General features: G+C 44.5%; 1 protein-coding gene across 3 annotated transcripts; it reads right to left on the bottom strand.

Annotated features, from left to right (window-relative positions):
- Nucleotides 1-24: 24 nt before the first annotated feature.
- Nucleotides 25-24,318, bottom strand: uba6 (ubiquitin like modifier activating enzyme 6). Of its 3 annotated transcripts, none has more exons than XM_048995585.1 (33): nucleotides 24,251-24,318; nucleotides 23,224-23,290; nucleotides 21,955-22,049; nucleotides 21,633-21,661; nucleotides 20,790-20,884; nucleotides 20,002-20,113; nucleotides 18,558-18,638; nucleotides 18,131-18,253; nucleotides 17,059-17,182; nucleotides 15,958-16,061; nucleotides 15,231-15,293; nucleotides 14,543-14,619; nucleotides 13,508-13,574; nucleotides 13,282-13,425; nucleotides 13,129-13,196; nucleotides 12,774-12,852; nucleotides 12,554-12,634; nucleotides 12,227-12,304; nucleotides 11,157-11,338; nucleotides 10,479-10,584; nucleotides 9,936-10,025; nucleotides 9,335-9,415; nucleotides 9,066-9,194; nucleotides 7,612-7,663; nucleotides 7,237-7,300; nucleotides 7,076-7,145; nucleotides 6,220-6,291; nucleotides 5,665-5,788; nucleotides 2,373-2,566; nucleotides 2,139-2,266; nucleotides 1,894-1,981; nucleotides 1,271-1,365; nucleotides 25-1,168 (listed from the first exon to the last, which is right to left on the bottom strand). In XM_048995585.1, exons 1-33 carry the CDS (start codon nucleotides 24,258-24,260, stop codon nucleotides 1,021-1,023), a joined length of 3,120 nt encoding a protein of 1,039 aa, XP_048851542.1. In that variant the 5' UTR covers nucleotides 24,261-24,318; the 3' UTR covers nucleotides 25-1,020. The 3 variants fall into 3 exon arrangements, with proteins under 3 accessions (XP_048851542.1, XP_048851541.1, XP_048851544.1); XM_048995584.1 differs by having other exon boundaries at nucleotides 23,224-23,308; nucleotides 24,251-24,299; XM_048995587.1 differs by lacking the exon at nucleotides 24,251-24,318 and adding an exon at nucleotides 24,112-24,229.
- Between the last annotated feature and the right edge of the window lie 745 nt (nucleotides 24,319-25,063).

The raw sequence follows: 25,063 nt of genomic DNA, 5'->3' as shown, positions 1-25,063 counted from the left end.
AAACTTCAGAGTAAAAACGCAGGATTTCAGTAGGACTTGTTTTATTTGTAGTTGCGTTCACTGTTAAGAGGCGATACAGTGATACGGAATAAACTCACAACCACGAGTTACAAACACCCAGCATCGCCAGCCACCCTTCCGAGAAGGAAGCACTCTTTCCGAAGACGGGCAAACCTAACGGCTAAGGATTAGTGCTAGTCGTCTAACCGAATGCCTGCTCGTGTCGAGCAGCTCCCGTAAAGCCCCCTACTGGGTAATTATCCAATTTAAATAATTTGAACAGAGGTGCCCCTCCGTATGTCACATGGTTTTCCGCTGTTCAGTGTGGGGCAGAAGGCGTTTTTCAGAGAATCTGTTTTTGGTTAAAAAAAAAAAAAAAAAAAAAAAAAAAAAAAACTGGGTCTTTTTTGGTTCGCTTAAGTAATAAATAAAATGTAACTTTTAGTCTAAATTCTTTCTACCTGTGAAGTTCATTATCGAAGAAGGCTTTGTGAGCCAGCCAAAAACTATCTGAGCAATGAACCCCCCCCCCCCCCGTCTGTTCACGATTAGGAATCACGTTATACGGCAACCCTGTGTTTTACTGCCGCGGGACGTTTCCCCCACGACTCGCGGCCCAGCTTAGTTCGCGTCGGTGGTTCTGGCTGGTGCTCTGGCTCGCCTGCTTAGCTAATGCCCCAGCGATGTGCAAACGAACGACAAAAAAAAAGGAGAGAGAGACCCAAGGCAGCCCAACCACCCTCTTCACATCCCCACCACCCAGTCCATCGCTGCCAGGAACACCAGAGTACGCACACTTTTTTTATTATTTGTATTATTATTATTATTAATATCTTCAATAAGACACGAAACACAGTATTGTTTAAGGCATCAGCACAGGCAAAGCTATGCAATAAAATAAAACCAGTAGAAAAAAAAATTATGTACACAGGTATGTCAAGTGCTACTCTTCTACTGGTCCTTAGAGAGGGAGGGGTCAGACTGCGGGGTGGGGTGGGCGGGGGGCCACAGTCCCCCTCATCAGTCCCTCCCATCCTGTGTGTCCCGACTGAAGTAATATCTAACCGGAGGACCTGGAAGATCTTCATCTCCGTCCTGCTCCGGGGCGAAGGACACGGTCAGGTCCACGTACCTCCGGTCGGGCGACGGCTTCACCAGCTTCTGCATGCTGGGAACAGAAGTGAACCTTCAGGTGAGCCCATCATGCGGCGCGAGTCCGCAGCGGAGCTCAGGGACGCCACGGGCAGAGACGAGGGGACCCGGCGCTTACGTGAGTTTCAGCCTCTTGTTGTGTCCGGGCATCACGGGCACGTAAAGCATCTTCACCCCGTGGACCACCATTGTTGGTTCGATGCCATATTTTTCCTGAGACAGAGAGGGAGAAACAGAGATGGTGACAAATAAGTAAACAAGGTGCAAATTCCCATCCCTGTCCTGGAAATCAGTGTAAAATGCATTGGATGAAACTGAGTCAGGCCAGTTTTAGACTCGGCGTCTGTGAAATAAATAATCCATCCAATCAACTGCTTGTTCTACGAAGGGTAATGGGGGGGGTGGAGTCTATCCCCAGACACCACAGGACACAGTCTATCCCCAGACACCACAGGACACAGTCTATCCCCAGACACCACAGGACACAGTCTATCCCCAGACACCACAGGACACAGTCTATCCCCAGACACCACAGGACACAGTCTATCCACAGACACCACAGGACACAGTCTATCCCCAGACACCACAGGACACAGTCTATCCCCAGACACCACAGGACACAGTCTATCCCCAGACACCACAGGACACAGTCTATCCCCAGACACCACAGGACACAGTCTATCCCCAGACACACCACCCCAACAGAAGACCCTTCCAGAGAACCGAAGGCCCGGTTCTTACCCTTACTCCATTCATGAAGTCAGACAGGGTGAAGTCCTCGTGACCGTAGACGCTCCAGCGGTCCCAGATGGAGAAGGAGATATTATCTCTGTGGAGAGACCACATGCTTATGGCTTGGTCTATAGTAATAATTCATTTCTAATGCAGTGTTTATTCCATGGCAGCAAGCCCAACTTTGAGCCTGTTCTCACACAAACAAGGAATAAAGAATAAAGTAAAATACAAGGGGAGCGTAAGGATTTCACCTGATTTGGGTTTTCTTGACTTGGGCAGTCTCCGTAAACACTATGACAGGAATGGCCAAGTTGAAGAAGCAGTTCTTGAAGGACTCGAAGTCATAGCCTCCGACAACTTTGATCAGCTCTACCGCCACCTTGTGGTGAAAACATGAAACAACCACACAGAATATTAATATACAAGCAGAATATAAGCGCGGGGTTACACTCCAAGCGAGTTCCCACCCCCCGCCCCCTCTTTACCAGGCCTGCGACTGCGGCGGTTGCCGTGGCGATGGCGGGTATTATTTTGCCAGCGATGCGCTTGGTCTGAAGCCTATCGGCCGCCTCGATGGAGTACATGCGCGCCCGCAGGGTGGAAGCGGACACCACGAAGTCCATGTGACCATTGGTGTCATCGTCCTTCTCAAACAAGACGGGGCTCATCTGCAGGCGGTCTGCGGAAGAGGGAGAGAGAGCAGCGAGGGTGAAGAGGAGGACGAGGGATGATGAAGAAGGGGGGGGCGCCAGGAACCAATATTCCTCCCACTCCTGCAGAACCCATCTTTAACATTTCTGATGAGATGGTTCTATTCAGCGCTGCAGCTGTAGATACAGGGAGCGAAACCCACGTGGAACGAGTTCAGCCAGGACCAGAACCATCAAGAAGACGGAATCAAAAGATCTGAAACAATATGTTGCAACGGACCAAGCTGCCACAGCAGCAGCAACATGTGTCAAAAATCCATTCCCCTTTTCCCGCGAAGGAGATTCTGGTGAAGCCTATTCGTCCTAAACATGCCGGGTCAGCGCCGTACTTCTGTTTGAGTTTCCCGAAAATCTATCGTTTAGTCGAGGCAAATCTGACTGGCTGCCGATTCGTGCGGCTTGACAGCTTGCAGTGAGTGTTCCAGCTGTTCAGAGATGGTGTGGAAAAGCGAAGCGATTCAAAACAGAGTATGACTAAGCTCTCGGAAACAATTTAGCCGTCTTCATAATTATAAGTGACATTAGGGGTTATTGTAATCAATTTCTTTAAACATGCATTCTGTTCCCAGATACACTGTTGGATGAATTAAAAAAAAAAATTAATGCACGGGTCAGTCTACTTGAAAAACATGCGTGTTACATGACCAAGACGTGTCACATGGTAATTCCCACGGACACCACAGTGATGACAGCTGAATCGAGAACATACATAGTGCCTCAAAAATCATGGAAAAGGACAAAGGATTAAATCACAAACATGAGCACACATTTCCTACTTGTACTTCTCAAACGGGAAGGTCAGGAGAAAAAAAAAAAAAAACATGCAAGAAAGGTTTCCTGAGAAGTCGAACTGAGAATGTTCCAGAAAGTAGCAGATGGGCTGAATCAGAGCACGTCCACTCAAACGCAGATGCTCTGTACTTATTCAGCCTGTCTTCTGTAACACCCACCGCCATTACCATGGTAATGCACTCATCATATGAACTCTTCTCCAGCTCTGACCCTGAGATTCTTGTCCATTGTCCTCTATTTGCAATTTCCACTATTGGATGGTTGGTGTAACTCCTACGCCCTTTCAGCCTGACCTAAAGATGTCGGAGATTTAGGTCAAATTTATTCAAGACGCCCATTAAAAGGTCGGTGCTTTGTCTCAGTAGGTAGTACTGCTGCTTCACATCCGCAGGGCTATTTGTTCAAATCCCACTGCTCTGTGTGTGTGTGTGTGTGTGTGTGTGTGTGTGTGAGTGTGTGTGAGAGAGAGAGAGAGAGAGATGTATATATTACATTGTGGGGACCATGTGATAAAAACCTGTTTTGGTACACACAATGGGAAATCTATTTTGTCAAAATCTGAGACTGCAAACAAAAAAACTAAAAATGTCAAAAGTCTTGTATTTTGCTTGGTTACTTATGGTTAAGGTTGGGTATAGTTAGGGTTGTCATTGCTGAGATTATGCATAAAGAATGGAGAGTCCCCATAAAGATATGAATGCAAACATGTGCTTGTGTGTGTGTCTGTGTGTGTGTGTGTGTGTGTGTGTGTGTGTGTGTGTGTGTGTGTGTGTGTGTGTGTGTGTGTGTGTGTGTGTGTGTGTGTGTGTGTGTGTGTCTGTGTGTGTGTGTTTAATGCTCTCCTCATGCTCACATGGCATCACACAGGTTACCCTGGTTTCTACCTATAGTCTTGCACAGTGTTCTGTATCCTGGAGGCCTTGTATTCTGTCCCTGAACGGGATCCAGACCCACAAAAACGATAAAATGAGCAGATATTTAATTAAATGTTATTAATGCAAAGTCTCTTCCCCCCCCCCCCCCCCCGCCCCCCCAACAAATGATTATAAGTTTGTTATGCGATGAATAAAGCAAAAACGCAAAAAAACGTCAGTTAAAAAAAAGCTGCTGCTCTGTATTAAGACGTTACAGGCATCCAAGACCGAAACCAGCGAAAATAAATCTCACCAAGACAAACTGGGTGTTTCAACAACCACTGCAGGAAAGTAAAAGTGGGCGGCATGTCGGTGAATTCGGGACGCCTGCGTCTCATTCCCGTGTAACACTGCAGAAAACTCTGCCAAATGACACTAACTCTGCGTCCGCGAGCCATCAAGCCGCTCGCCGCCGCCGGCGACCGTGCATCGCACGCGCCTACATCTTGAATTTGAACAGCATTGGTATCCTGGCTTTCAGCCCCCGTCCCAGAAGACTTCTGGGTAATGCTGTTCGCTTGAAATGAATTAGTCACGATTAAGCTGAATTCTGCACTTTTAGCCAAAGATGAAAAAAAAAAAAAAAAAACTTTACTACATTTCTCTGGTAAACCATAAGCTTGAAGTAATTATGATCAATTTGCCCATTCATGTAATTGTTGGAATAGGTACCATATAATGTAACATACTTCTAAATATACAACTAAATAGCACCTTAATAATGAATAGCTCCTAAACTGGACCACAGAGTGGAAACTCGTGACCCGGCCCAGTGGTCCTGGCGGTCGACAGTGCCTGTGCCGATGTCTGTTACGGCAGATTTCTTAGTCAGCCTTGACGGAGTTCTGTAACTTCAACAAGCATGTGATAATGAATGGATTACCTGAGAAGTCAGTCTCAACTTGAATAGCAAAGACACAAGTGATTCATAGCATATTTAAGGACAATCCATCCATCTTCTACTCACATTTCCTAGCCAGGGCCACAGAATGTGCTTGGGATAGGCGCCAGGCCAAAGGGCACAGGGCAGGATGCCAGTGCGTCAGAGGCTACACACATGATCATACACCATCAGCGATGTAAAGATGCCAGTTCTCCTAACGGCATAACCTTGGATTGTGGGTGGAAAACACAGCAGACATGGAGAGAACATGCCAACTCTGAACATGTGGGGCCTGGATTCGAACCCTGAACCGTGGGGGGTGTGAGGTAATACTGCTAGCCACCGTGCTACCCCTAAATAAAACACGCGATTAAGAAGGTGAAGAGCTAATACACATATAGAGTGCGGTCCATCACACAGCACCGGAGCTCTGTGTTCCACATGAAGCATGACACGATGCCCCTGGGTGACATGGTACCTGGGGTGGCGGCCCGGGACGCGACCACCTCCTCCAGCTGCCCGATGGCCTCTCGTTCCTCCTCGCTGCTCACCATCAGCTTCATCTGGTCGGGCTTCTTGGCCGTCTCGTCCGTCTCGATGCGCTGTCGCACAGTCAGGTTCGGGGAAAATCACTCGGGGTCGTCAAACGGATTCACACCCACAACTGTAAAACTAAGAAATGTCTTCCACACCTGAAAACAGAGACTAGTATGGCCTTATTTCAATGCTAATATGCCATCCATTTCTCGCAAAGGCCTTTCTAGCTACCAACACTCTGTTCTGTTCGTGCATTATGAATTGTTATTTGTTTTGTGTTTACTTGTCTTGAATTTTGTCCTGCCTTGCATCTGCGCACATGTTGCTGTGGGTGTATTTTCCCCAGGATCAACCGGGAAAGCTCTCTCTATACCTTACCACACTTCTTGTATAACTTCTTGTAATACAGCGTGTGCGTTAAGACAAGAGAATTATGGAGATACCCTTCACGGCTACCCCAGCTAAGTGAGAAGATCGCACAAAGCCAAGCGCTTGCCTTCTGTATCGGCGTGTACTCCGGGATCTTCATGTCCGAGAGGATCTGAGCTACGGCTTCCGGTGACAGATCCTACAGGGAGAGGTCAGACACGCAGTGACACAGCCGTGCACACACGCACACACACACGCACACACACACAGCCGTGCACACACACACACACAGACAGACAGACACACACACACACACACAGACACACACACAGACAGAAATAATTGAAATTGACCTCATCTCCGACTCTCATTAAAATGGCAACATGCACCTTCAGAAGAGTAAACACATGGCGACAGACTTAATACCAAATGTGAAGCGTATTTACAAATAGTTTGATTAATGACGGACTGGATTACCGAATGTATCAATGAATAAACAAAAAATCTGGGTGTTCCCAAGAGCTCATGCATCATCTGGTGGAGACTGTATACATCAGCGTTTCCCAGCCCGGTCCCCGAGGACCCACAACCGGTCCTTCCATGCTCCCTGCCAGACAGTGGACTATCTGTGGGTGCTGAGGACCAGGCTGGGAAACACTGATGTACATCGTTCACACTGAGAACGCACAACCAATCATTTAGCAAGATGAGTCGACAGGGCGGTAAGGACACTAGCACATAAATTTTAATGGATGGCAAAGAAAAAGGAATTAAGTAAGTAAATCATATCTGAGGGTGTCACCCTACATATTCGAACCTGTCTGGCTCCATCTTCCTCATTTAGTGACTCATTTTGACTTTTTAAAACAAATGCACAATATTTTTATACCATTAGCAATTTATAGCTGGAGTCACTGTCATGGAGGCAAAACACCTAGCGACACAAATGTAACGAAAGGTGAAGATCAAGTGTGGTGACTTACCTTTCCTGAGTAAGAGATGTTGTAAATTCCTGCGTAGAGCCTGGCAGCACTTACGACGAAACTGAAATGCCTTGTGGGATTGAAGGCAATAAGCATGAGGCAAAGAACCCAAAACAGAGCTCATGAGATTCCACTAAACCTCACAACAAAGCTGTACTCACAAAGGGTCCTGCAAGTCAAATTCTATTGGGGCAGGAGGCCGTTTCGGAGACTGCCAAAACAAACCTGTTTCAAAGAGGTATTTAAACGAAAAATTCAACCAAAAATATAGTGTACATCAGTCATGTTCTTATCACTTTATGATCGGTATTCTTTTCTAAAACAGAATTATTAGAAGTAGTGAAAGACACCAACTAGCAATTCAGCTTGTGAAAAACAAGTGAATGAACGAACAAACAAGAAAGTGAACAAACAAGCAAGCGAGCGAACAAACAAGAAAGCAAAACGGTAAATGAACAAGTCTGCAAGCAAACAAACATGAGCAAGCCAGCAAACAAATAAGCAAACAAATGCAGGCAGTGAAGGTGTGGACTTACTGCCATCCTTCAGCCTGGTGTCCAAGGGAAAGGAGTGTAGCAATTGCAGAGCCTGTAAAGGAGAGACAGTAACACCATAGACAGAAACTAACAGCATAATGACTTTTCCACCAGAAAATAAACACATTTCCACTAGGTGCTAGTTCATTTCAGTCAAAATGAAGAACTGCCTCTCAGCTTGGTCCATTAGACAAAGTACATTCTGAACATCAAGTCAATGTTACTTGGCCTGCGAATGACAAAAAGTTGCTGTTTAATCTGTTCTAAGAATTATGTATTACAGCCCCAGAGTTACTTTGATAGTGCTGGGTCAACTAACCCTGACTGGGAACTTTCACACTATAGGAACTTTTTTCTGGAACCAGGAACATTTTCATGTTCACACCGCAGGAAGTGCTGGAACTACTGTTTTTAGGCCCTACTCCAGACTAGGTACTTTTTGTTCGAACACAAATTACTGAGGAGGGAATCACAGCAATGAGTTGCTCATTGGGTGACCATAAGCGCTGGCGCTAATTTGGAAGCTACACGGAAATGTGAGGAAGAGAGGCAGAGGTAGCACAGCAAAGATCGAGCAGAGGGAGTTATTTTTGTACCTCAGTTACATTTAATGCATCGATTTCTGCATCAGAAAATTTGATCAATAACCAAAATACTTTTCTGTAATATCACCAGTGGTGGCAGTGAAACTTGCCAATGCCTATTGGCGGAATAACATTACATCATTTTTTATTCTGTGGACAATGAAAGATGTAATAATGTAATTATAAACGTCATGGTTCTTATAAATAAATAATAAATCCTATTTTGATTATGATAATCCCACCAATATCTAACAAATAACTAACAAGACGACTTCATCCGCCATTGTTTTGGGGTGGCAGTGTAGTTTTTGTATGAAATTGCATGTGTAGCTTATCCTACGAGCTTTTTGTGTCTCCCATACATATTTAGCATAAAGGTCCCAAGTGCTCTTGTGCGGTTTGAAACCAGCACACAAGTGGCCAGGAGCTACAAAAGGTCAGCCAAGACAGCTCAGGAACTTGGAACCAGGAACTTCAGTGTGAAAGCACACAATTTTGCAAGTAGTTTTAAACGGTACAATGATGGTAGTTATGAACTAGGTAAGTTAATTCAGAGTTTGGCTGCGTGCATTTGCATACAAGTGGTCATACTGGCATTGCGTGCAGAAAAATTACCATGACAATATACTCCTTTTAACTGAGTACTACGCAAAAATCCGAAGTAAACCTCAAGAAACCTAGCTAAGCCATTAAGACCGCCTCATTGTACTCCCCACAGATCCCTCTTGGCATAAACGTAAACGGCCTTCAATAAACATCAAAATTGCCTAGCAGATATAGCACTACACTTCAGATCTCTACTACCCATGGTCAAGGAACTAGAATTCCCAATTTAGCAAAATGAGCTGATCCTCTTGGCTTGGCCCTTACCTTCCTCTTAAAATACTTGTCGAACTTGAGACGAGCGAGGGTGACACACTGATCCCAGGTGTTTGGCCTCCGGCTCAGCAGTTTGATGACTTGAAACGACCCCTCCAAGCTTTCCTGAGCCCTCATTCTCTGCAAGGTAGGGAGCAGTCAACATCTCCCGCAAAACAGCACACACGCAAGCAGGCGGAACTGCAGGATAAGGGTGACCAAGAAAAACGCGTCGAGGCCACGTTTCAATATGGCCTTTGGAGAAAAGAAAAACTGCTCACCTGTAAAACCTGCTCCGCGGAGGAATGAGTCTGCCAGAACATGTTGTAGACAGAAGGCTTGTGGGAGAACGCACTCTCAAACTGGGAAAGAAAAGTACCAATAAATTACCAGGCCTCCCAAAGCTAAATCAGTAAAAACTCAACTAACTGCCATTTTCCCCACCAACATCAACATACTGCACGATATCTTAGAGCACTAATGCCCATTCTTCTTCCACCCACCCATTCAGTAGAGGGTCACACAGGCAACAGAACAGGAAAAGACAGTGGTCAGTCCATCACAGGGGGCATACTCACACTATTTATTATGTCATATATGTAATTTAACGATGCCAATTCACCTAAATGCAGGTCTTCGGACTGCGAAAGGGAACCCGCTGTAGAGTTTGCACATCTCTCAACGAAAAATAGCTTTCATTTCGCTTTTAACAAGTCAAAGTGATGCGAATGAGGCATCTTCGGCAAAGTTTCAGACCTCAAAATCAACACAAGGGAAGCATCCATGCTCCAGTGAGGACCCTGGCAGGTACCCTCCATTTCCGTGTCGGAAAGAGGGGGGTACACCGTGAGCAGGTGGAAGACCGCGAGTCGGGCTACAGACCTTATCCCTGGCCCACTGTATCGTGTGCTCGATGACGGCAGGGAAGGACTTCAGTGTGCAGAAAGGTATCTCCTCTTCAGGAGGGTCTCTCTGCAAGACAGAACACGGTGGAAAATCCGCGGACGAACGATAAGCTGCCAACGAATACGGTCACCCTCCGCCTCAACGATAAACACAAATAGAGCAAACACAGGAGAATTAAAGTTCATATTTAATACGGTACCAGACAAAAGTTTGCACACCCCAAACCACCTACAAAGGACAGTGATAGCGTCGCATCGCATGACTCGGCCACCTTACCGAAACACAGTAGGGATGGTTATGGAGCAGAGAGTGAAGGAAAAGCGGCCAATGAGAGCTCAGCATGTGTGGGACTATTCTTTTTGTTTAATACTTTTTTTTTGGTCGCTGCACAATTCCATATATTTCGTTTCATAGTTTTTATCGCTTTATGTGTATTCTACATTTTAGAGAATACTACAAATAAACCCTTCCGTGGGTAGGAGTGTCCAAACTTTTGATTCGTACTGCTTCAGCACTCACATGGCTGTTGTAGGACTCTGTCAAGTTTGGCACTATGATCTCAGTGTGACCCTTCGTCCCCATCGTCCCCGAGTCCAGGAGTGGCTTCTGGTTCGATACAGCGCGGCTGGACGACACACAAGAGACCGGTTATCCATGGCACCCCCCCCCCCCAGGTAATCTGTGGGTTAGCTGTGAATCCAGGCTTACGCTCCAAAGCATCTACAACAGTGTTCCCCAATCCGGTCCTTGGGGACCTGCTGAAAGTTCACGTTTACTGGGAGGGAGCAAAAATGTGGACCATCTGTGTGTCCCCAAGGAAGGGGCTGGAAACCACTGATGTACAGCATTAGGATCTCTGATCTACATGCATGCAGATTTGAAATAGAAATGCATCAAACAGCAATGGCTAAATATATATCAAAATGAGACAATTTCCTTGGCACAGGGGTTATTTTGAGTTTCACAGAAATCCTAGCATGTATTTTGCATTTACACTGTTCGAACAATTTCTTGCAGCCCCTAATATGTATGAGAAATGTCAGTTCGAAAACGTCCCCTGACACAGATATTTTTAATATGTGCCAAATTACTCAATAACAAAAAAGAAGGTTTTTCCATAAAACCCAGGTGGAGAACTGAGCACCGAGTCTCAGGGCTTGTGGGTTATTTCCGTCCACCACGCTGGTGCCTCCTAACCTGTCCACGTATCTCCTGGCCTCCACGTTGTCCAGAGCCGTGACCACCACGTGCAGTCGGGAGTAGAAGGCGTCGCTGTAGATGCTCTCGGTGGCCGGGCAGACCTTGTTCAGGTGGGCGTCGATCTGTAGCCGGGGATTGATCTCCAGCGTAGCTTCAGCGGCCGTGATGCTCTTAGGTTTCTGCGGGAGAACAGGGGAGAGACCCGTACAGCTGACAACTACAGCTGACCAATGCATTCATAGTAACTCAGACTTAAGCTATTCGTACCATTAACCATCTTTGTCAGTCACTGCAATAAATCCTGTTACACAGCCCTCCTCACCAAATAAAATTTCACTGATGTTGAAAACCCAAGTCCAAATCTGTCCTTATCAGCAGAAATCAGACAACGTAGCCTCAAGATATATCACGTGTTATTGGTGCTGCGATGTTGACCGTTACGCCTTACATCTTGAGGGTTTCTCTTCGGTTGGCTTTGTGGAAGTGTTGACAAGATTTTTGACTTAAGTTGCAGTGCACTGTTTTGCCTTTATAGTCAGTGCTTTGTGTGTGGTTTGTCGTTTTAGTCTTGTTGTGGGTTATTTTCCTATTACCTCATCAGTACAGCTGCACATATTCTGGATGAGAAGATCAGACTCCAAAAAATTCAGAGATGCTTACATTTTACCTAGTGATCAGCCATCAGTGTCGGTCAATTCTGATTCCAGTTATTAATAATTGGTGATCAGCCCCAAAAACCCATCTATGGACTGCACACCATATACAAGCACACCCACAACCACGCACACTCACCATAAACACACACACACCCCTACAGGCAATTTGGTAACTCCAGTCAGCCTCAGCATGTCTCTGGACTGTAGGGGGAAAGCAGAGGACCCGGAGGAAACCCCACAAGGACACGAGGAGAACATACAAACTCCACACACATGGAGCCACAGTGCAAACTCGAACCCTGATCCCAGAAGTGTGAGGTAATAGTGCCAAGCAGCCATACTTCATACATTTCTATTTGATTAAGATGGATCGCTTTGTTGAGAAAGGAGATGCAGGACGATCTTCCTCACCTGTATGTGACGAGGTCTAAAGAGGAACTGCCGGTTCAGATTGGACTTCTCAATCAAATCTGGATCAGTGACGCAGATCTACAGATAGAAAAGGGGCAGGCATAGGGGAAGGAAGTCGGTACCCAGAGCAGTAACGCAATTGGCCATGGTCAGAAACCCATATTACTGGGTGTAGGTAGCACAAAATGTCGTAAATTAATGGTCAACGTACGAGCCACTGTTTATACGTCAACCACAACTGATCTGCATACTGCTGTCAAGCGCGCTGACAATAGCGACAGAACGGTCCACATAAAGGTAAGATCTGCAGAAGATCCTCAGACCTACCTCTCCAGAGCTGTCAGCCAGTCCCACTCCAAGCAGAGCGAAGTTCTTCAGCATCTCACACCCAATGGCACCACATCCCACCTGAGGGCGTGGAAGGCAAGTGCGGCTAAGAATAGATGCTACTGGCCGACAAGTCATCATAAAACTTTTGCTGGCCAATCAGAAACTGGCAGCCCATGCAGGACGGACACCTCATTACACCTCAATACCAATCTCTTACCATGAACACCCTGAGGCCATGCAGCTTTCGACACATGGTCTCCCCAATACATGCTCGCAATGGATCGTAGCGATCCCCTCTGCAAGTCGAAAACATCAGCATCGCCATCATGGTCGGTCTCATCAATCTTGCATTCACACTCCACAATATCAAAACTTCCAGGTCCTAACCATCTTGAATGAGCATTATTTCAAGAACCAGGTCAATCTCTTACGCGAATGCATGACTTTCTTGGCATACCGACATTGACATATTACTGGTAAGGAATATTGTTCTTCCCGTCGTCTTTCTTTCCTATGCTATAGTCCCTTGTTTGCGTTCAGCATTTCAAGGCTTTCGTTTATAACAGACTTACTTTGGGGCAAATTCATCTGCAGGGAGGGACTGCAGAGGTCTGACCACCTCAATGGTATCCAGGTACAACTGAGGGCACAGAGAGGAGATGAATCAACAGTCAAGGGAGGCACGGCTGCAGAAACGCTCCCCAGGAGGCCGTGACGAGACCCACCCACTGCTGGAGGGGGGCAAACTTCCCGGTGAGAGCTTTAAGTGCCTCCTGGCTAGCGGTGCCTCCAATGGCTGCGCAGAGGGGGGGCAGGCAACCCCGGGCCGTGCGAGAAAGCCAGTGCACCAGATCCCGGTTCACAGGTGCCTGGAGAACAAAAGGAGAATGGAGTGGTGGATACCAGGTGCTCTACAGGAGAGAAGGCAGGAGACCCTAAAAACACACTCACCTTGTTCTTCAGAGTCTGGTTCACCTCGTCAGCCAACCGCACCAAGACCTCAGCGTCCTGCAGGCACCTAGCCGAGCAGATGATCAACAGTTTTGCTATCAACACACAAACCGTTCTTTCTAGATAATAAGAACTAGAAGGGAGGCAACGACTCAGAAGCTGATGAGTACAATCACTTCTGTCCCAATAGGGTACATTTCTCTTAATGCTGGTCACTCCAGAATCTCTCCAGCACATTGATCGCCAAATAAAAACAAACAAAAAACAATGACAAAGTTGGGTTTGGAGCACGATTCAAAATATTGATTCTACACAAAACTGGGGAGGCACAATAAATATCACATCGTATTATAACCATGATTATATGGTGCACGTGCAGTGGTCACCGCGGCTTTAGATGATGGCCGTAAACATTTGTCCGGACGCCAACTTTTCGGTACCATTTGGGTATTTACTTATGGCCGGAATTTGGCAAGCAGATTAGTTGCATGCCTAAAATATTAATGAGGTGCGTATCCTGATCCCCAAAAGTTAGTAATTTGCAGAAAATCCTTATGTTTGTTAAATTTGGTTAGCGGACAAAACAAAGGGAACTGCGGACAAAACAAAGGCAACTGCGGACAAAAAAAAAACAAAGCAGTGAGCACTGAAATGGCGGTGAAGAAAGGGACAGCTCAGCAGCCACACCTTTTGGAAGAGGAGATATTGCAAATAAGATGAAAGATGTCGGTGGTACTTTTCAGTTTAAAGTCCGACACATTTATTAAACATAAGTATTCGTTTAATTTATACAGATTACTAAGTTTTGGGCACCATGATAGATCTTTATTGTCACTATTACAGAAACAGTGAAAAATAGTGCCAAGCATAATCGGGATTATATCGCGACGTGATATTGTGCAGCTCTGCCCAGAACTATGTAGTGCAGAGATCACCTGGGAGCACATATTTCAAAATGATTTGATGCAATCTCACTAGTTTCAGTGACAGACGCGACTGAGAGTCAAAAGACGAACGTATGGAAGGAGACGTTACCCGGTGGCGGGAAGCCTGCCGTGCTGCTGCTGGAAGGAGTCGAGAGCCAGGAGGGCCGCGTGAATTTGCAGCGGGGCCTGAGGAACGAGACGGGAAGATTTCTGTCACGGTGCCTCATGTTGAGAGGAGTCGTCACTCATACCTCCAAGGGTACCTGCTCGTGTGGAATGAATCACATGATCTAAGCACAATCAGCCACTGCTATATAGAAATTAGAGCCAAGCTTTTCAAGTTGTTCTGGGAACGTTTCCCTGGGTGGAGGACGGGATGTGCTGGAGGGGTACGACTCCCAGCTGGCATGGGAACCTCTGCAGATCCCCTGGGACCAGCCAGAACCTGTGGCCTTGGAAATAAAGGTCCAGTCTGACCCGCTTAGCATGCTGCCACAAGAAGTAGAGGTCTACAGATTTTTTTTCTAGTTTTACAAGTTAATTTCTCTTTACTTCTTCCCAAATTGCATGATGGTCCCAGAGAAATGACCTTTCATGGTGACCATGTGGTACCTGGTACCCAAACATGGCGAGATGACAGAGTCTTGAATCTTGAATGATGAAGACGATGGAGATGGTTGACATGTTTGCTGCTTGCTTGATATGGCAACATGACAACTGCTCGGCTAGCTTGTCCGTCAAGCTTCCGACCGAATGCATGTGTGAGTCTGTGGAGCCTACTTAAGATGAGGTCTTACTTCTGATTTGCTGAAATCGGGTATGAGCACCGTAGGGTCCAAGATCTGCTTCTCCATCCTTTCCTAAAACAGACCAAGGCTATCTTTAATGATAACAAATACTAATATTATTTCGGTATTATGTAAATGTTACGATATGAAAATAGAATTTGAAAAATTACAACTAAATGAATATATAAACATCATATATAAACATAATATAAACATCACTTCCGAAACTAACAAATGAAATAAAGACAAGCGTAATTTATGTTTCCGTTTTGCGATACTATTTAGCCAAAGTAATTATTTCTCCCTCCTCCTTGAGGGAAATCATTCATAATCAAGAACACTGCCGTAGATGACCATTAATAATACCTTGGAATACATTTTGCCCATTTTTAGCACATTAGTACTTAATGTGAACGGTGTATTCATATAGGACTCGCTACAGAGCAGACATAACAGAGCTCTACAAATTTTAGTCTATCCCTATAAATAAAATTACTAAAACTAAATGTGAAACTAAATTATATAAAAACTAAAAGGGAGCTATATCTTCAAAATAAGAACTAATAAAACCAAAACTAATTCAAATGAAACTGGATTTCAAATGAAAACGTAAAATAAAATAAAAATAAATTTGAAAAATCAAAAAAGTATAACACAAAAATCACATGAATGTCAAGCTGACTAATTAGTTGCAACTGATCCCACGTTCCGGAGACGTTAAAAGGTGTTCGCTTACGAAGCTGTACGTCCGGGGTGTCTTCACTTGCACGAAGAATCCTCCATGGGCATAGGACTGCAGCCTCGACGTGTCCCCGATAGCGAAGCTGTAGGGAGTCAGCACTGACAACGAGGGAGAAACACATACAGTCATTAGCCGGATCAGATTGACTACAACAGACAGACAGACAGATAAGAGTGTGTGACCTGTGACAGACTACCATCCCAACCAGGGGACCTCTGCCTTGTGCACTGGGTCTCTCTGTACCAGAGGTGGAAAGTTCAGGTTCAGGAAGTACAAATCCAGGCCACGATTTTGTTTGAACCAACCAGCTGAGCAAAAAAGAGTCACATTCACAGGCTACTCAAGTGGTTGGTTGAAACAAAATCATGGTCTGGATTTGTACTTTCTGAACCTGAACTTCTTACCTCTGCCCTGTACTGGGTGAGGGATTAAGGGTAGATGAATGGATCATAGGCACATTAGCCAGGTAAGTACATTTATTGTCCAGGTAGGCGCAATTATTCTAAAACTACTGACGTTCCACTATGAGTGTGACTTATTTTAACAAGATCCAGCTGCTGCAATAATACATAATTTTTTTCCATTTTATTTTATAAAAGGGCTGCTACTACTGACTGCTACATTGTTTTTCGTTTTGCAGTTGCATATGCATAGTTCAGTCATTCATTGCCAAAGATAATTCACACCAATTTATGCTAACGCTTAGGTCATGATTGGCTGTGCTGATTTTATTTTTTAAAGAAGGATTGCAGAAACACTAAGGTGAAAGTAAAGAAAAATTATATGAATAAAATAAGTATTTAACGGATATCCCCCCCCAGTCATAATTTTTTCTTAATTTTTAATATCGTGATTAATAAGGCACTGTGGACTTCTTATTGCGATACTACCATACCGTGAGTTTTTCGTATCGTTACATCCCAACTAATTTAGCAGAGGCCTTCATCCGTACTTTGATCAGAGAGCAGGGTCAGCCACTTCCCGAAGCTGCCCTGATGGATCAATGTACTGCGGACGTTAAATACGGGAGAAATAACAGCCAATAAAGCTTTTAAAAAGACCAACGAGGGACAAGAGGAAGATCAGAAGCCCTACCTGTGATCTGTCGGCACGCCCCATTCAGCTCGGTCATGCCGTAAACTTCCCGGAAGACCACGCTCTGCCCCGTCTGCAGACCATGTGCTTGGTTGTCCAAGCAGGTCACCACGCCCGGGGCATCCTGAGTGGGGGACACTAGGCATCACCACAGCGCACCCGATACACCAGGGGCAGGGTAAGCGGGAACAGTAGTGGGCTCTACCAGAGCTTTAAGCAAGGACCAGAAGCCAATATCACCTTTCGACTGAAATCTAAATGCTGTCAGAACAACAGTGTATTCCGCATATGGCCCTGTAACCCCCCCCCCCCCCCCCCCCATTAAAACCTGACTCCTCCCACCCCCACCACACACACTCCAGATCTCCAAAGAAATATCTTTATTAAAAGCCCCACTCTGCATAACTCATAACAGGTTAGCCCATCCTGTGGTCTGTGTGGATCCCAATGCCCCAGTGCAGTGAGGGGGACGCGAAACCGAGATTCTGCCTTTGACGTCATAACAGAACATTGGGACAAAGTAGGGGAGGTACGCTGATGATCTGGCTAAACTGGCCACTGTGGCCCTATCAAATCTGGCCCCCTAATCATTCCCTGTGTCTAACTGGTGAATCCTCTCCTGCCCCATCATCACCATAGCTATTGTGAGGTGACCATACTGACGCAGAATGGCATCATTCAGGTGGGGGCTGCACAGTGGTATTGGTTGAAGTGGCTCCCCATTGATTTGTTTTGGGTAGCTTTATAAATATAACATTTGTTACATATAACAAACATGCGAAAATAAGATGTATAACATTTAATTATGCTAGCACAAAAATTTGAGGTTTGTATTTTATCCAAATGTTAAAAAATGCCTTATAATAATTGAGGCAATTTCATTCATGCCAGTTCAACTGTCCCCCTTCACCCTACCAAAAAAATAGGAAAAAAAAATTTACACTAAAACCTTCCTTAATATTTCTTACAGAATTCAGAGTCCATGTCGTTTCAAGTACAGCTAAAATTACTGGTAGAACAGAGAAGTGAAACTGCTTAATGCGTTTATTAAGACAAAGAGGCCCCGCAACACCTGTGTGATGTTCTGCACGAAGACCTGCTTGGGTTCCTCTCCAGTTGGGTCAGACACTTCAAAGGCCTCGCCGAAATCACAGAAAACCCGCGTGCAGATGCCGAACACGTCACAGGATATAAACTGCGGAAGGAATGGCGGCGAGAGAAGAGGGTCGGGCCACTGTTAGCTGAGGTGCGTCATTGGAGATGTTCGAGAACAGCGTTTCCCAAGAGAGTCCTGAGGGACCTGGAGACAGTCCATGTCTTAGCTACCCCCCAGCAGGAAGCAAAAATGTTGACCATCTGACAGGGAGCTGGGAGGGAGCAAAAAAACATGGGGATCCCTGAAGTCCAGGTTGGGAAACACTGTTCTAGATATTTTCCGCTGCCAAAAAAAGTTTGTAAATTAATAGATAATGGTGAATTAAGGTGTCCTGGGGACTTACTTTAACGGGAGGCTCCTGCGAGTGGCAGAAGTTATTGACCTTCTTCTGTAAAGCGAGGCTGGCCTCTGTGAGAATCACACACTAAAAAATAAATCCGATTTACTGGACAATCAAGACCAAGCAGTTCAGGTTCAATGACATCTGCAATAAGCTTACTTTACTGAGAGGGGAAACTTTAGAAAAGGTCATTTATACTGACCAGTGCCAGTATGCACAATCTGCAAATGTACACATCTCAAAAAATAAAATAAAAATGTAATCACTGAAAAATATATTGCGATTAATGTTATTTTGATGTCAGTTAAAGAAAAAAATATATGCGAGGATATACACCCAATGACCATTCTACAGATGCTCCTTAGTTTACGATGGTTTGACTTTAATATGGTTCAATAGTGATGCATATTCAATACAACAGTCATCAAACTGTGAATTTTAATCTGTTCCCCAGGCTGCCGATATGCCATATGCTGCTTTTCACTGTCGTGTGACGGCACTGCCACACTTCCCGCTTCTGCAGTGACCTCCAGTGTGAACAACTCATACAGTGTTTGACAATGAGACAAGCAGTCTCTTTTTTTCAAACAGTTCTGGGAATTTACTGATAAGTAAACTTGTATTCATACATTTACTTCTTGAATTTAATTTAAATACAGCAAATATTTACTTATTCAGTGACAGCAGTTATTTATAAACTTATGTCATGTTCACATTCAATTTACGATATCTTCTACCAACAATGGATTCATCAGAACACATAGCCCCATTGCACACAAACGGGCATCTGCATTAGGTAGACCTGCTAATGCCGGGTAGGAGCACTGTCGTACTGAGCAGTTATTTCTGCACCTTTGCCCTTCTTTTTAGCTCTAATGTGTTTGGCCATCCTACTCTGATCTCAGGAACACGGTGTCTTTGGCCACAGAAATGACAATGACTGTTTTTGTTTGCCACGTCTAAACTTTACACACTGTAGCGTGTGGAAATCCCGGGTGGGCAGCTGTTTGTGAGATGCTGGAAGCACCTCGGGATAGTTCACAGACACCAATTAGCCTCACTGCACGCCCCCTTTCACTGCACGCCCCCTTTCACTGCACGCCCCCTTTCACTGCACGCCCCCTTTCACTGCACGCCCCCTTTCACTGCACGCCCCCTTTCACTGCAAGAGGAAGCTGGAGTGCTAACAGGAAACCTGTAATACATTGGGGAGAACATGCAACTTCCACACGCAGAGCAAGGGTGGGATTTGAGCCACCAACCCTGGAGGTGTGAGGTAACAGTGCCACCCATGAGCTGCCAAAATTAGTTACCACAGTGCCAAAGCATTTATGCGAGAGCAATTTAATCACAGCTATATATGACCACTAATAAAACCATACATGTCAGATGTCCAGCATGCTAATGAGCCGGCTTAAAGCGTGCAGCAGAAGGAAACGGAACCAACCTGGTACTTCTTCAGGAAGCTGAGGTCCGTTCCCTCGTCCAGGACACAGCTGGACTTGCTGACTTGAACGTAAGGGTTCAGTGCAGCAATGCGCGAGTGCACTGCCTCCACTCTGCGGGAGAGCGTCGCAACGGAGTCATTTACTGTGGTAATTACTGCACAGCGTCACCATCTAACTCAACAGCTAGATGGCCGCAAACAGGAAATGAAACTGCGTGTGAACTGTGAGATATTTGGTAAAACACAGGACTATCATCTTATATGTGCAACAACATTAAATGAAAATCACTGTGTTGGAAACGCAATACAGGTTCAATACCGATTGTCACTGTGCCCAAAATGACAAAATAAAGACGTTAATCGTAAACTCCATTCTGCTGTGCGATAGCACCTTCCTTCCTATGTTTTCTCCAGCACAAATAAGTTGCACGGTGATGATGAAAGCGTGCTCAGGCTTGGAACGTTAAGTGCAATGTGAGCGCAGACCAGAGGGGCAGTGAAGAGTGGGGGGCAATCGTGCTCAGGTACGGTACAGGGCAACCAGGCCAAGTGTGAGTACGCCCTTGGTCAGCCCCCCCAACATGGGTCTCCCCAAGACATAACGGGAACACTGCTTGAGGTCTCTTTTTTGCCAAGTCCTAATACTATGGGGGGGATCTTATTCAGGATGTATGACTCCCAGTCATACCACCCATGAGCGTCGTCATGGACACGCCGCGGTTACCGGGTCGCACGCGTGACGTGATCCGCGAGGTGCGAGGCGGCACCTCCGCCCAGAAACTCAGTACCTCTTCTTCTGGCTCAACACATCCTCCTCCCGAATGAAGAAGTTGGTGCCCAGATCCCACGTCTCGCACAGCTTCGTGTCGTGGACAGTCACGGCCTGCAACAAGTCCACCAATCAACTGTTTCCGGTGCGTTGCCATGGACACCACCCCTATCGCTGCCTTTCTACTAAAGCTGCCATAATGCAATACGAGACCATATCTAGATACTTCCAGTACCAGGTTGAGGTGGGCGATATGGCCGAAATGTCATTATCCAAATATATATCACAATCCACAATACAGATAATGTTTTTTTTATTTTAAGTAGTAACGTTAATACTATTAATACCATTTAGCCAGCAAGTCTATCATTCAATAATCACTACTTGAAGCATTATAACAATTAATTTCATTATTAAGGTAAATACAATATTTTACATATAAAAGAAACTGTCTCAAAAAGGGCTTTAAAATTTTTTTTGATATTACTAATATTAATATGTTTCACACCAGTCTGTTTCTGTTGTACTACTGTTTCAGCCTCCAAACACACAGGCATTGAATGATAGGTGCCAATTTCTGCTAGCATTATAATAATAGTGTAACTGGGTACTGATTGGAAGTTCAAGGCACACTGATGTCTAGTCGAGACCCTGACAGCACGAATGTGTGTAATGCACCGTCTGTCTTACTTGTACATCGCTAAAGAAAAGTAAACATAGTTCTGTATCACGATATAAAGGTATGAAATGTGTATCGTGGATACAGTCGGACCCAGCCACGGAAAGATATCGCATATCGCCCACCACTAATACCAGCTATTACATTACCCAGAAACACCTGAAAATGTAACAAAAATCATACCTTTACTCCAGCAAGTACTATGTTCTTTGCTGTGAAAAAGAAAATAATAATCAAATAATAATAAGATACGTTTCACTGAGGCCAGGAGGAAATCTTTTTGCATAAAGCATCAAGGTACATAAAGTGCACAGATACAAAGGTATAGCAGAGAATTTCAAGAACGGAAAACGACTGGGACAAAGCCATCAATTATTTATTACTGTTATTATTATTTATTCAAGTCATACGAAAACATTTCCCCAGCTTATATTATATAATATGTTATATTAAAGTTTAGCTGGAATTCTAGCAAAGAGTTTTGCACAATGATGTCTATACAAACCAATTTCCACTCCCACTCCTCCCAGTCCGCTGAGAAACACATAGGACTGGGCCATCTGGTGCATGGCGCTGTCACCCAGCACATAGCGCTGACGGCTGCATGGGGCGAGGAGAGACAGCTCTCTGTTATAAGCGGTAGGGATGGAACATGGACCGATCTACATTTTTTTCAGTTCCGATAAACAACGGCCAATAATAGGGCTAAATGATTTGGGGAATAATATCTAATTGTGATTTTTCTGACAAATATTGCGATTGTAATTTGTCAAGCTTCACTTTCATAAAGCAATACAAAGCATCTTTAATGCTTTTACTCACCATTATAATGCATTGTAAGGTATCTATAGTGCATTATAGATGAGAGCTTCATAAAGCATTTAAAACGCATGATGAGAATGACTATAATGTGTTATGCCTTTTTATAAGTAGTTACGGCCATGTTTATAATGCTTTATGAATCCATTATTATTTGTTATGAATGTGTTTATAAAGTACTAACGATATGGCCTTAAGTGTTACAAAAACATATTTAAAATGGGAAAAAGCTGACGTGTGAGTCATTGTACATATAAATTTAACAAGAAATTGGAGCTACCTTTTTACAGACTGCCGAAAGCTAAATAAGTATCAGGCGTGGATGGCTCACATATGGCTGATACCCAATCTGTCTAATAGGTATGGATTGGTGCCGATACTGATACAAATATCGGATCAGTGTCCCTTAATAAGCCCAGCTCTTCCTTCTCCTTCATGTACAGGATGCTGAATTCCAGGCATCCCCCATTACCGCTAATCCAGTGTATGGTCTCAGCAGCTCATCATAGGAAGCACAGGCCACATTAGGCCAAAGACGATGGCCATCACAAGGCTTTATGCTCTATACGCATGGAACTCTTGGCTGTTTCAGTTTGAACTGCTCAATTTGTTTATTTAACCCTGATGAGTTTTCTTTAATCGATCTTCATTGTAATTAATATAATGGAAAAGGCATTTGTGTGACTTTAACGGAACTTCTCTAATATGAAACACTTCATACTGAGGCGTAGTGGAGAGAATTATGGGAAAAGCTAAGAAATTAAAGTCGCTAAGCTGCTTATAATTTTCTGCACACAGTTTTTGTCTTCCACTAATCGCATTTTACACAAAGACTCCTCTAATTTTTGGCAATGCGTTAATATACACAATACCACCACGTTCCTGAGATAAGCTGCCTTACAGTGTGGAGGTACTTGCTGTGACACCTTATTATAATAAAAATCACAACACTGACCTGTAGAGTGAATCGTCAATCTCCATTGAGTCTGCTGCCATGTTGGAGTCAGGAAGAGGAAGGGTCACTGTTTTGGGAAAAATATCTTAAACAAGAGAGCAGCGGTAACTTAACATGAAGTCGGAGCAGTGACTGCAATAAGCAAACGTCATTAGCAAAGAGCTCCGCAAGGGAGACCTATAACAAATGCTTTAGATGAAGGTGTGACACTTAAACAATATCAGTGACTCTAAGCCGTTTTACAGATGAGACACGCGTTTCAAGTACTGCTGATCAAAGCTCAAGCACGACTTAACTAAAGATCACGACATCACAAACCTGGCAGGCGTGCTACGATGCTTTGTAATCAGAAAAATATAAAATCAACGTACCGCAGAATTGCATCTGTGGCATAAAAAATTCTCTTTAGTTTGCGTAAAATTTAGGGTTAGATATTTAGCAATAACACGTGTACATAATGACTACACACCAGATTGTCTCCAGTTGACGTTTCAGCTAACTAGCTATATAGTTAACTATTAAATGGCAACTGAAGCTAGTCATCGGTCCGAGGCAGAAAGGCAGTCTTTCCATCAGCTTACCCAAAAACAACTTTTAAACTCTTCTAATGAAACTAACTTGGCACGAAGTAGTTTGGCTACATTTATTTTTCTCCAATACCAGTACTGACAGCTATAGGAAAACAGCGGTGCAGTTACATGTTCCTTTTTAGACTGTTACACTGCTTATTTAGGAACGTGTTCTGATCTGCTCACTGAATCTTTATATTTCAGGTCGCCTGAGACGCACCCAGCTACAGCCTGTCATAGTGCTTACTCACTCTCACACCGCGGGCCTGTGAGGCAGCTCCACTCAGACAGTAAATAGAATATCTAGATTTACAGCCACCTCAGTCATATTTCAAAGACGCCGTTCCGCCATTCCACCTGCGCCTCGCAGAAGCATTCGTGTATATCGGTGACATACTGTGCTATTTTGTTTTATATATATATATATATGAAAAGAAAAGTTAAACAGATACGGCTACCTGTCAGCATACGCGAGGTCCCATGTACGGCTAATGAATGGCTCGCGAAGGCGACTGCTTCCGGGTTACAAATCCGGCGGTCACGTGACCAAACCCGTTCCGCCCCGTCCTCGCCCCGCCCCTGGTCCCGCCCCCTGTCGCTCCCGTTTTTTGTTGCGATCGCCTTATTTCTGCTGTATACTCCCCCCCCCAACTGCAGTTGACCGTATTTATTGTGAACTGCTGTTAATAATAGGTTATAAAAAGCCCGCGAGTGAAACCTAAATATCATTCAGTTAAAAGACTGAAGCAACAACTTTTACAAAGTTGAGCGTCTAACTGGGGCTTTTCAAATAGTTCGGCAAGGTTTCCGTGCAAAGGTCTTCGAAGCTTTTAAACATTAACAACACTATTAAGGCTCAAATGGGTTGCATCTTAAAACTGCTTCTTCGTTTCCTGTCGGCAAAGCTTTAGAACAATGTTACTTATATTTAGGGACCCGTCCTGCGACACGTGTACGCTTTATGAAACTATAATATAGTTTAAACAAATATAGTAAATTTCATATCTAGCCTTCTGCAGATGAGCCCTTTATCATAGACAGCAGAACCTAACATTTGTCCGGCCTGTGTAAACAATATAAAAACTGTCTATCGAGTATGAACTGAGGGAAGGTTCAGTTCATGAAATATCCCACAAATTATATGCTAAACAGTTCAGACATACAGGGGTTTCTACTGAGATAAAGCTATATAAAAGTAGGCTATGTCAATAGGAACATCAACGGATTTATATATTTGTAAATGTCTATCTATCTATCTATCTATCTATCTA

Source organism: Brienomyrus brachyistius, chromosome 25 (assembly GCF_023856365.1).
Source record: "Brienomyrus brachyistius isolate T26 chromosome 25, BBRACH_0.4, whole genome shotgun sequence".
Taxonomy (NCBI): Eukaryota; Metazoa; Chordata; class Actinopteri; order Osteoglossiformes; family Mormyridae; genus Brienomyrus; species Brienomyrus brachyistius.
Note: the sequence above shows the minus strand (reverse complement) of the source record. Positions and strands in the feature narration are given on the sequence as shown.